This window comes from Candoia aspera, chromosome 4 (assembly GCF_035149785.1).
Source record: "Candoia aspera isolate rCanAsp1 chromosome 4, rCanAsp1.hap2, whole genome shotgun sequence".
NCBI lineage: Eukaryota > Metazoa > Chordata > Lepidosauria > Squamata > Boidae > Candoia > Candoia aspera.
The window spans coordinates 50,033,184-50,046,345 of NC_086156.1; the positions used below are offsets into that span (position 1 = coordinate 50,033,184).

General features: G+C 38.0%; 1 protein-coding gene across 3 annotated transcripts in view; it reads right to left on the reverse strand.

Moving 5' to 3' along the window:
* Positions 1-13,162, reverse strand: part of STAC (SH3 and cysteine rich domain) — a 78,321-nt gene that overhangs the window by 40,501 nt on the left and 24,658 nt on the right. For all 3 annotated transcript variants that reach the window (XM_063304093.1, XM_063304092.1, XM_063304094.1), the window contains exon 2: positions 9,718-9,991. In XM_063304093.1, coding sequence (XP_063160163.1) covers positions 9,718-9,991 — 274 coding nt within the window. The remainder of the gene's footprint in view (positions 1-9,717; positions 9,992-13,162) is intronic.

A 13,162-nucleotide genomic window follows, 5' to 3' on the forward strand; every position in this document is an offset into this window, starting at 1 on the left:
GCTCCCTCTGCTAGGCAACCAGGATATGGAGCTGACAGGCTACTGGAAGGCAATCGAAAGTGAAAAATTTGGACAAAGGAAGAAAACTACTCAATTACGGAATGTTTCTACCAATTGGAACCATCAAATGTTGATTTCAGAAGTGAGCGTACCAACTTTGGAAAGAAAGACTTAGAGGTTAATGAGCAGAGACTTATAGACCAAAGGCATGTAATTTTGAAATACAAGTTCTTTACCAATGCTGAATTGGAAGCAATCGAAAAACAAGGAATTCAAAATTCAGTTTATCCAGAACTACTACTAATAATACCAATCTGCAGTGTGAGCAACAAACAGTAAAAAGTGAAGAAACTATTGATGTTAATGAAGAACAACAGGGAGAAGAAACTGGAGTTGCTAAAGAACTGCAAGCTCTCTTGGTTAACAAAGAATTAGTTGGGAAAATCAAGGATTGCATGATAGAAACCAAAATAATGTGTTTGCCACAAATAATGAAAAACCTAACAAAGAAAAGACCCTAATATTTTGGGCAAGTTTGTGGGAAAACAACGGGAGTAACAATAGGAATGCAAAATGGATCAAACAAGTTGAAAACAGTGAAAATATCCAGCGTGGAAGACATTGGGATAACTGAGAAAATGGTACAGAAGCCATCAAAGATGGTAAAAAACCAGAGCGCTTCTGGACCAGATGAACTCCAGGGATGCTGGCTAAAATCACTGGCAAGTTTATACTCGAGATTGGCAAACCAGATGACAAGAGTTTTGGAAGCACCAGAAAATTGAAGAATGGTTAACAACTGGAAGGACATTCCTGATTCAGAAGGATGAGAAGGAAAATGAGCCCGGAAACTACACACCATAACATGTTTGCCAACGACATACAAGCTACTTATGGGCATAATTACAAATAAAATCTAGAGCTATTTAAAAAGGAATGATTTATTCCCTGTAGAACAAAAAGTGTGCTGCAAAAAGTCGAGGGGAGCAAAGGATCAGTTGCTGATCGACGAGTTGGTTTTGAAGATTTTAAAAAAAGAAGCACAATTTTGTTTATGCCTTGGATAGATTATAAAAAGGCATTCCATTCTGCTCCACATAGCTGGATTGAGAAATGTCTCAAAATTTTTGGAATCAGCAGAAACATTTGGCAATTTATAAATATTTCAATGAAGTTCTGGTGAACAAAGTGATGGCTAATGGGGAACAGTTAGGAGAAGTTGAAATCAAATGTGGAATTTTCCAAGGTGACTCATTATTACCTTTACTGTTTATACTATCAGTGGACCTATTGACAACAATTTTGAACAAGACAAACTGTGCATATGAATTGGCTAAAAAGGATTAAAAATTTTGCATTTACTCTATATGGATGATTTAAAATTATTTGGAAAAACAAAGGCTGAACTGGATTCCCTGCTAACAAGCAACAAAGAATTCAGCAAAGATATTGGAATGCAGTCTGGCATTGATAGGTGTGCAACCATAGCCATAAAGGCAGGCAAAATTCTTGAAGATGATGGACTACAGCTTGACAATGAAGATTTGATAAAGGCAGTAGCACCAGAAGAAAGCTACAAATATTTGGGAGTTTTGGAAGCTTCCGATTTATTACAGGACCAAGTTAAAGAAAGTACTTCTACCAATACATCAAATGAGTTTGGAAAAATTTGATATTAAAGTTAAATGGTGGAAACATCATTAAAACAATCAATACCTGGGCAGTCCCTTTTATTTGATATACAGCAGGAATAGTTGACTGGACCCAGATGGAATTTGATAACTTGGATCGGAAAACAAGAAAACTAATGACAATGTACACCCGAAAAGCAACGTTGATTGGCTGTATTTGCCAAGAACTAAAGGGACAGAGGAGTCCTACAGGTAAAAGAAACTGTGGAGAAAGAAAAGCATGGTTTGAAAGACTACATCAAGAAAAGTGAAGAACACTTACTGAAGGAAGTCAATCATGGAAAGCTCTTGAAAACAACAAACGTAAAGGCTGAGTATAGAAAAGAAACAATCGGAAACTGATTTGTTAATTGGAAGAACAAGGCAATGCAAGGTCAGTACTTGAAGGATATAGAAAGAAAAGCTGATAAAAACCCCACATGGGGTTGGTTAAGATCAGGAGTGTTAAAGAAAGAAACTGAAGGCTTATTTTAGTGGCTGAAGAACAAGCTTTGCCAAGTAACTGCATGAAAGCAAAAATTCATCATGTAGCAAACAACAGCAAATGTCACCTTTGTAGTGAAAAGGATGAAACAATTGACCATTTGATCAGTGGCTGTGCCAAAATTACACAAACTTCCTACAAGCAGCATCATGACAAAGTTGCCAAAATTATTCATTGGAAACTTTGCCAGAGGTTTGGATTTCAATGTAGCAAAAACCACTAGAACCATCAAGTTGAGAAGATTTTGGAAAATGAATGGGTTAAGATCTTATGAGACTTTAAGATCCAGACAGACAGGCATCTTGTTCATAACATGTCTGACATAACAGTCATTGAAAAGGAGAAAGTCTGGCTCATTGATGTTGCTATGCTGGGTGATGCTAGGATTGAGGGAAAAACAATTGGAAAAAATTACAAAATACTGGGATTTGCAGATAGAAGTTGAATGCTTATGGAAAAAGAAATCTTCTGTTATACCAATTGCCCTTGGAGCAATACCTAAAGGACTCCCTCAATACTTGGAAATCCTGATTTTATTGGACCTGAATGCCCTAATTTTTTTTTAAAAAAACACCCTGTTAGGCGCTGCCTATATTCTCAGATGCTACCTTAATCATTCTTAGGTCCTTGGTTAGGACTTGAATTATTAGGCTCCCACCAGTCTTAGACTGTGAACTTAATTGTAGATTAATAATAATAATAATAATAATAATAATAATAATAATAATGAAACCTGGTATACATCTCGTAGTCATTAAGTACAATTCTAGCATAGCAATCCCTGCTATTAGATGGGCGTTTGAGTATAATCTGTGCATGGGATGGATATAATTTTTTGATTTATACCACACCTCAGTCATCATGACGTGAATGAATGGAGGGGGAGCTGGCTTATCGTATGGTGCTGTTTCAAGAACTTCTGACATGTCTGAGCTATGGCCAGCTTTGCACCCTTGAAATGTGCTATGTAAGACCAACTACTATGAATTTAGATATTCTTTTACTTGCAGCTGTTATGCCAGAGTACTGTTTCTACTCTTCATGGCTGCAATTTGATTTGCTAGTGGCTCTTGTAAAAAGCCACATAAACCATATTAGTGCAATACATTCTATAACTGGATTGAGGGTTCTAAATAGTTTGGCCTAGGTGAGATGATGATGATGATGATGCCATTTTTCACATTAGAACACTGTGCAAAGCATACAGAATTATAGTTAAACCTATCACCTTCCCTGTGCAACCCTTGTCCATGGGGAAGCCTGAGAACTATTTTAGTACTGGATGAACACTTGGGCAGATCCCAGTTAAATTAGATCCTAGTTGAAGATCCCAGTTAAATCAGATCAAAGGTGTAACTAAGTCAGCAACCTGTTTCCCAGGGTCTCATGATAATCCACAACAAGGACATGGAAGTGATATTCTTTTGCTGATCTTTTTTAGCATCTACTTTTGAAGTGCAAGGAAACCCAGGGCCATTTTATAACTAAGCTGATACAACATTTCACAGCAGTACATTCCCATAATTTAATTATGTGCAGCACATTAATTTTTAAAACTACATTAGCGGCTACTTTTTCTGCTCAGGATGACAATAATAATAAAGTAGTAATAGTAGTGTAAGAGTAAATATGGCCTCCTTGTGACATCAAAGTCCTCGAGCTTCATCTGACAGCAGTTATTCCACACGGGCAATGGTCCTTCTAAGCTGTGCACATGCACAGCTGTGCAGCAGCCACTGCATGCCCATGTACAAGACTCAGTGTCTTGACAAAGCTGGCCCAGAAAGTTGTGAAAAGAAACAGGCAAGTCAATGAGGAAACACATGCTGATGGGAATCATTGACCTCTGGGCTGTCAAAGGATAGAGAGGGTCATGTGCACCAGGATGCATCCTCTCTTCCTGTTGGAACTGGAATCTGAAAGTACTCTACCTTGTGTGCAACTGGGTCTTTGAAGTTTTTCTCTTTGATTTGCATGGGACTGACTGCCAGTTCAACAAGGCCAGGCCTAGAGGAAGAATCCAGTAATCTTCCTTTGCTTGTGACTCCAGAAATTTGGAGACCAGAAAGAAATAACTGGGATACAGCTACCCAGGCAATGTTCCCCCAGCCCAAAATTGCCCAGGCGAATCCAAGGGCTGCTCAGAAGACATCATGACTTCTGCATCCATTTCCCTGTCTGAGTGGGAATGTTGCACGCAGGTTTTGAGGCAATTAACTGAGGTTTTCCAAGCTGAAAGAGCAAGGGGAGTTTCATGTCCATTACAATGGGAATCACAGCTGAAGGTGAACCTTTAGGAGTTCTCAGAAAGCAGTGAATAGCATGACTTGACAATGGTTTCATACAAATTGCTCTGTGCCTAAGCTTCTGTATGAGGCCCTTTTGTTAATCTAGTGTTGTAGGAGGCTTTCTAAACTATCAATGTGGCAGTGACAGCTATTCTATGGCAAGCAGTAATAGTTTATAAGGAATGAAGGTCTATTGTATCACTATGGCAGGGTTTATAGAAATAGCTCCTGTTGGTTGTGTGGCAAAAATCAATAAATCTCGCACCCTTTCAATAAAAAAAATGGAGTTAGTTTAAATTGTGCAACTGGACTCTTTTGATAAAAAGCTTGCAATAATATGAAAGGTCGCAACTATTGTTAGAAGAAGAAATCGAAGCATTTAATAGGAAAAGCAGTCTCTTCTCCCTGGCCTTTAATTGAAAATTTTAATGGTATCTGCTGCTGATGGTTACTTTAAAATTGTCTTTTAGTGGAATTGGTATTGGACGCTGATAAATATTTTAAAACAGGGTTTTAACTGAAGTGCTGTCTGCTCTGGTAGGTATTTTAAAATTGGATTGAAATGAAATGAATTTTGATTTAAATTATTGATGCTTAACACGATATCACAATTTTTGTTTTGTTTTAATCCCATGAGCTGTTGTAGAAAGACTGTGATCATGATAATTAGCTAAGATGCAGGTTAAGTAATGGTGAAAGAGTAGCTGTTAATCTGCAATAGCAACAATAAAAGGCATATAGCTCATTAAAGGACTAACAACATTTTTGTGGCATACATCTTTGAAACATGAATTTACGGTAGCAGGAAAGCAGAGGAAAGAAGGGATGAGAGGTACATATGGATTCTTACAGAGAGCCACTAAGATCTTTCTAACTAAAATAACTGTTCAGATTCTAAACCATCGTAGGCAAATCAACATGGACACCACATATTGCACTTACTCATAAACTAACAGTCCCAGTATCATCACCAGCATTCTTGGGCAGAAACAGGAGACCACTTTCAAAAATAATGATCATTGGGGCCCACCAATTTTGACGCCTGTCAGGACTTCTGCTCCACAGCACTGTGTGTTATAAAACAACATTGACCAGCATCTATTTTAAATCCTAAATTCTACAGAAAAGCTGGAGCACTGCAATGTGAGAAAATCAAGGTGATGTCAAGTATGGAAAAGAGGATATAGCAGGTAGGCATGATAGTTTTCTTCAAGTATTGGAAGGACTGGTTTGTAGAAGACAGGGCAAAGTAGTTCAGAGTTGTTCCAGAAGTCTGGACAAGAAAGAATGGGTTTAAACTACAAGGGATCAGATTTTAGTTGGGCATAGAAAACATTTAATAACTATAAATGCTCAGGAGGTGGTGGATTGTCTTTATTGGAGGTGTTTAAACAGAGGCTGGATGGCCTTCTGTACAGAATGATGTAATAGTGGATCCCTGCAGGGAATTGGACTAGATATTCTCCAAGATCCTTCCAACCCTAACTACTGCCACAGGGAGCCCAGAGACAGCATCCTACCAAGTGTTCCCTTAATCCCGAGTCAAATTGCAAAAATGAAAATGTTAGCCGCCTGAAAGCAGGCATATAAAAATTTGAGCAAGACATTTTCCCCAATTCTATTTTTATTAGCTACCATCCAGATGTATCTTTGAGGTCTTGATAAATATATTTTTAAAAATTCCTGGTGGAAATAACTGAATATATTACTGCAAGCAGACATACTAAAAACAAGAATAAAATTAGAACTTATTTCCTAGGGACCCAGTTTTGGAACACTTGCTTTTAAAGGAAACATTAATAGTGAGAATCCTTCTCAGTACTGTGTTCTTAAAAAAATAGTAATAATACTCTTAATAATAGAAGCAAATACTTTCCCACAGTCAATGCATTCTATTCTACTTCAGGTTTGGCATGGCTAAGTAACACTTTCAATGATGGACAACTTTGCAGCCTGCAAAGTATAGCAAAAGTACAGCAAAAGCCCTACTTTAATTTGTGTGCATATACTTCACTATTGTTTACATACTAAAGGAGGGAAGCCATATGGTCAGGATTTTGTGTACATGTGATAGTACATACACACCCACACTCACAAATGAAAAGGCATTGAAAAAAGAGGTACTGGGCAGCACAATTAATGTGAAACTAAAGTACCAAATACCTTATTAATAAACGCATAAGACCAGTAGGCCATACCTGGCTTGCTACTGGCCAGCAGTAAGGGCTAGTCTTGTGTACTGCAGTTCAGATTCTTAAAGACCTATGAATAATGGAAAAAGGGATTGTCTTTAAGCGCAAGGTGATCAAACTGAGAGGCAGGGATGCAGGTCACCTTATGGGGACAGGATAAAGTAGAAGCAGAAAGCTAACGTAGCAGATAGAATCTTCTCACCTTGGCAAGAAAGCATAATGAATGGGTTCACTTTTTATTCTAAGCCATGGTTTGCTTACCTGTGACCTTGGGAATAAAGCCCCAGTGGCTGGATTTACAAAAGATGTTAAGCTATAAACCATAGTTTACAAACTACAACTGGCATCACACAGCACATAAAGCCAAATCCTATGAAACCACATAATTGCGTTATGTGATGTGTGAAACATGCCTTTGTTTCTTGAACTTCTATTTCAAGTCCATGTTGGTGTGAATTGCACTGTGCATCCAGGACTTTTTAAACAGAAAACACCCAAGATGGTGTGGTGCAGCCCTCTCTTTGGCCTCCAGCAAATGTTCCAAGGAGGGTGGAGCCATAATGAAGCAGACCAAAGGCTTGTCTAGCCCAGAATTCCATTTTGTATTGGGGCCACACTGAGCCCGCCTTGTTGCCATCTATGGAAAAGACCACGTTCAGAGAATTCCAATATTCAAACCTGATTTGAAGAAGGGGAGCGTAGGAGAACTGCTGCATTACTTTTGGTAGTGTTTCTCTGTGTGCAAAATTTTAGGAAGTATTCACAGCAGAGTAGCTCAGTTTTAAAATAGGACATTGGTCCTGTAGCTTGAATTGCCACATAGAAGGGGAAATGACAAGACTGTAGTATGTCAGGTACTGGTGAGTGAAATTCTTTCTGTTGAAATTGCCACACAAGAATGGCTGACTGGGGAATTCTGGGAATTGAAGTCCACACATCTTAAAGTTGCCAAGTTTGGAAACACTGATCTAAATCTACAGATATCGTGTATAGCATGAATATAAAGCAAATAGTTGATGAGAGAGAAAGTAAAATTAAGGAGCCGAAGGAAGATTTGAGTTCCAAATATTTAAGGGCAATTGCAGTACTGACAACAGTTGCACATCTGGCGTTGCTTTCCATGTTGTAGTTTAGGAAATAAAAGCTAACTGTATTGCTTAAAATTAAACCCAAAATATAACTTATGCAAAGAATCAAATGGCTAGTCTAACTAGGGTCAAGAAACTATTCATTTACAAAGCAACCTCTCTTTTATTTTCTATTAATTCCATTCATTTAACCACTTTTGAATAGACTTATCCTCATGCTGATCTTACTAATTCATCTGAGTTCATACTTTTAAGGATCCTTGCATTTGACACAGTTGAGAGGCCTAGCATGCAAAGAATGTATGGAAAATTAAGATGTTTTCCATCTAAGTCACTACAGGAAATGGAGTTAAGAATAGCAGGATTAATTTATTTATTTATCCCAGTTTAAAGCACTAGAAAGTTGGTATGTGTTTTTGGTAGGTGTACGTGTGTAGTACAGTGGAGAAAAAAGAAACATGCTTTCTATTGGTAGCGTTGTCCTTAATTCGTATGTTCTTGTAAAATCACCCCTCCTGCCTGCCTGCCTCATCGCTTTTAATGTAAATTAACATGTTATCTCAGGGTTGAATGGAAAAATATGACAAAGTCAAATGAGAAAAAAACCTGAGACTCAGTTGTTGGTACTGATAATCAGAATACTTCTTTTACCCACTTTACATTCCTTTCATTCTACATATTAATAGCTTATAAATAAAATGAAAGCTAGATTTTTGCTTTCTGACAGACTGGAAAGGAAGGGCGGGAGGGAGAGGAATTGTAATAAACACAAAGGTTCTGAGCTTTGGAATGAGTTTTGAATTTCTACTTCATAATGAAGGCATGTTCATTTTAAATTCACCTAACCCCATTTCTGGGGAAAAGGGAGAAGTTAACAGTCTGAGTTACTCACCATCTATTCCATTAAGCACTACAAATAGGAATTATTTCACTCCTTGGCAGAACGTAATTATTGAGATACTCTTAGCAGGTTAAATTATAAACTTCGCAGCTGCTTTCATGCAACACTCTAGGTTTGGAATCATAAGCTTGCTTGCATGTGGTTCCTTACAATTCAGTGCATTGTGCAAACTCAGTTAATGGGTTAAGGTGGTAATAATAAACAAGTATGACGTGTGAACACTGTTGTCTTCTTCTGATAGCCTTTCTGAAAGCAGGTTAAGTACTGCATGAAACTAGGCCACAGGCTGTATGTGGCAAAAGGGCTATAAGCTTCCACTCCTTTTGTAGACATGCAGGAAACTATCACAAATCCATCAATATTTACCCTGGCCCTCCCAATTATTTAGGGACTTCAGACTGTTCCTAATTAATCAGGCCATATGGGTCCATGGCTGGAAGCCGTAGAACATAAATACATTGATGAACATATGCAGCCAACGCCCACTTTGTCACTGGCACAAAGGATGCGGCAGAGGTTTCCATCACTACAGTAAAGAGGTTTTTCTGGAACCAGGCTTCCTGCCCCACCCATGGAGAGGAAGGTTTGCAATTTCCATGGCCCCGAAACTTACTTCAACAGTACCACTGAGAAGTCTTCCAAAAACATCTGCTGAAAGAAGCATTTCTTTCAATTGGTGTTAATTACAGCTGGATTATATGCATTACAGTGTCTCTTTCCTAGCTTCCTGTTGGCTACATTTAAGCATGTTTCCATCATCACCACTCTAACTCCTTTGCTTCTTACATATAGAAACCTGGGAAGCTAACTCTAGATTCTAGAAATTTGGTTCTTAGAATGTCTAAATATAGCAATTATAAGTCGAAATGTTTAGTTCTGGCAAACACAGTCGTTCTCAGAGGATCACTTTCTATGACAAAAACTTAAAAAGAAAGAGATGATAGTAAATTTCTTAAGTTGTTTGAATATACTTTAAACAAAGGCAAGAAAGTGCCTTTGATCACGCCCCCTAGAAAGGCTGCTTGTAATCGCAAAAATAAAAAGTGCTCACAGAAATGTAAAATCTTACTTACCAACGATCATATGGTTGCAGATGTCACAAAAAGTGGGTTTTTTGAAGATGTGTTCCTGGAAAATATGAGTCTTGTCTTCTGGTTGGAGGTGGGTTTTGGTTGGAGTGGAGTTTCGACTTTCAGAATTAGGGAGCTGTCCCGTTCTAGAGCTGATTTCCGATAGCAAATCTACTTGCAACTTCATGTCACTATTTGTCCGTTGAAAAAAGTTGTCTGCGCTTTTACTCCGCAAACTTTTGGTCTTGAAAGAAAGCGATCGTTTCAATTTCTGGAGCTGCAAATAAATTAACAGCAACGTTTTTTCCCCAAAAGGCAGAATTCAGAATACTTAGCACATAGCCATAATATGCAAATCCTGTTGACATATATTGCTAGCGTTCAGGCAGTTTAAAGTAACTGGAATTCTAATACAGTCCAGATGCATTCAGCAACTACCCCAAACCCACGGCAGGGCCAATCTTGCTTGTTTATTTATTTTTTGGAATAGGAGGTTTCAGATGTCACAAGATGTTAATGCAAACTGGGTGAAAGAAGTTAGTCAATCAGAGAACCCTATGATTTCTGATCCAATTCTAGACCAATATGCTATTTATACAATTATATCATATATCAGCACCTCATTAATATAGTCCACGTATCTGCTTTGTCTAGTGGCACCTAGACATATAGTTAGGCAGATCTGGCTCCAAGTTCTGAAGGGCCTTGGCATGTTAACTTCATTGGCTTCCACACTTACTCGATATGGGAAAAAGGGCTGCCAGCTTGTCCATGGGTAATGGTGGGAAGGCCCTCCCATAGTTCTAGCTGTGCTGAAACTCTGAGGGCACCTGCACTCCTTCCCCCAGACTTGTTTACTCTTGCTTGGGCCTGCTGCCAATTCAAACACTTGGCCTCAAGGCAGGCAGGCAGGCAGGCGCTGGGAGGGGAACACTGGAGGGAACTGGCTACGGAGGTAGTAGAGCACTGAGCCCAGCAGTGGGGAGGAGGGCCCAAGAGGGGGCATCTTCTCATTTGCTGTGGGGCAAAAAAGGAGGCTGGTGAGCCTGTTGGCAAGGTTAGAGGGCATCAATCTTGTCTAGTCTAGGCCACTCACAGAGAAGTACATATTTGAGGCTTCCCTGTTTCAAACCCTCTTTCGTTCCAGTGATGTCTGCAACGGTCACCTGCACACTGCCTCACTGAACTCAAGCACCTAACTAGTGCATAGACTTTGGGGGCTTGTGAGCTGTACTCAACCTCTCGATGGTGTGCTGGGGACTGCACTCCAAAACTGAGTGGGACCAAGACAGGAAGGAAACCTGATTTAATTAAACCAAAATTTAATTCAAATTAAGGTAATTAAATACAGTTACTGCATTTACTTCCCATGTAACCATCCCCCTTCCATTGCTTTAAATATTGCAATTGTTGGCAACTTTTGGAAGAGCTTTGAAGAACCAAAGCAAAGTTTCTGAAGGCTGCATGCAGACCTGAAGTTTCAGGTTTGTGCCTATAAACTAGGGGCGAGAATGAAACGTCTACACAGCCCCCTCCCTGCTAACCCCGTGCTACTGCTTGGATAACCCCTTCTACTCCCCCAGTTCCAGCTCCCTGTTACAATGTGCAGGTAGGCTTTCTACAAATAAGTTATTTTTAACTTGAATGAGGCATTACTGTACTTTCTGAGCTTCTCTGGTATCCCATTATGTTTTCCAAGAACATGCAGAGTTTGTCTGAGGCAACTAGCATCTATTGTTTATACTGGATTACAAAATATTTATAGAATATGAGGTAGCAATTGGAGCTGATCATAGCCATGAATGTGAGGGAGTGAGAACATATTCTTTGGAAAAAACAGCTGAAGAACTTTTGGCCTTCCTAATAGCAGAAGTTCAAAGACAACTATGTTAAATCTGTTAAGTCCTTTCCTTTTTTTTTTTTTTTGCACATTTGATTCGTAATGTACTTCTGTGTGTTTCTTCTGCTGTTTTTAATTTTAGTGCTGTAGAATTGAGTTTATTTGCTCCATTTGCAGGGTGCCTGGTTCAAACTTACAGTAGCGTTTGATTGGTAGCTTTTTACTGTAACTATGATTAGATTATTTGGTATCTTCAGATAAGTAGTATAGTACTAAAAGAATTGCAGAAACAAGGGAAAATATTGAAAGTCCTGACTAATTTGAATCTGAACAAATCAAAGACTGCACAATTACGTGGATGCAGAATCTGAATGAAATAATAGAAATACAACAATGGGAATTTCCAATGGAAGAACATCATTACATTTTCTCCAAACCTTGTATTTAGAGAAAACTGGTTTTCTCTAAAAGTATGTATCTCTAAATGTAATGTAGTCTAAGCAGATAAAAAATGTTTTATCTGCTTAGACTACATTACTCTAGTCCTGATTGCTAAAACGGACAATTCATTTTCTAAAAATGGCTGGAAATGTAATGAGCAGGTCCAATGTTTTTTCCGTATTTGGTGGCAATGCTGTAAGGCTCATAATTCTGGAAAATTATTTTCTATTCTAGTATGGAAAATACTAGAAGGTCTAAGTTGTGTGAGTATGCTTCGATGTCTAGAATAACCTCATAACTTGAAAGAAAATCTGACAAAGAATTCAATTCAAATTAGAAACAGTTTCTAGACTTGAACTTATTACATAGATACATACCACATCAAAAAGTTGGGTTTCTTCATGTATAAGGTACATGTTTTTACCGTGCAGTGTCAAAAACAGAACAGATTTTTATTAATATGATTTGAATTTATTATAGCTTATAACTGATAAGCTATAATATTTATACAGTGATTTATACAGGTTGACCACAGTTCTCAAACTCTAAACCAAGACTAAATATTAACAGTGTTTTTAGTCTGTTAAAGTGATACAATACATTCAATTGCTTATAAATAATTATATTATACTGGAAAATCATAACCTCCATGACATTTCCAAATTCCTTGCTTGTTTATTTGTATTATACTTTCATCCCTCTTATCTTCTTTTTGCTTGTTTATGTATTTCCTTTAATGTTCAATAAAAATACAAAAAAAACTGTTTTGTATGCCACCAACATGTTGTTTTTAATACTCTTATCTCCAATATACATGCTTGTTTCTGTATACATCTTTCCTAAAAGGTCTGCATCAAGAAAAGGAGACAGTACAGAACCAAATTCCAGTTTCTACTGCTATGCTTGTTGCAGTAACTTCTATGCTGACAGTACTGACGACCTTGCCATTTTCTTCTTTTAAAAACCTATACTTCAGCAAGGAATGGATTTCCAGAAATCTTCATTCATACTGCATCACAGTCCATGTTGATGCTCTATTTTAGCACATAAGCTCTCAAAAGGAATTCTTAAGGTCTCTTGTAAAAACAAAAGGAACTGGAAATTATATGATTAATTTTTGAAGTGGGAATGAAATATACTTTTGATAACTTGATTTATAAGAGCTAA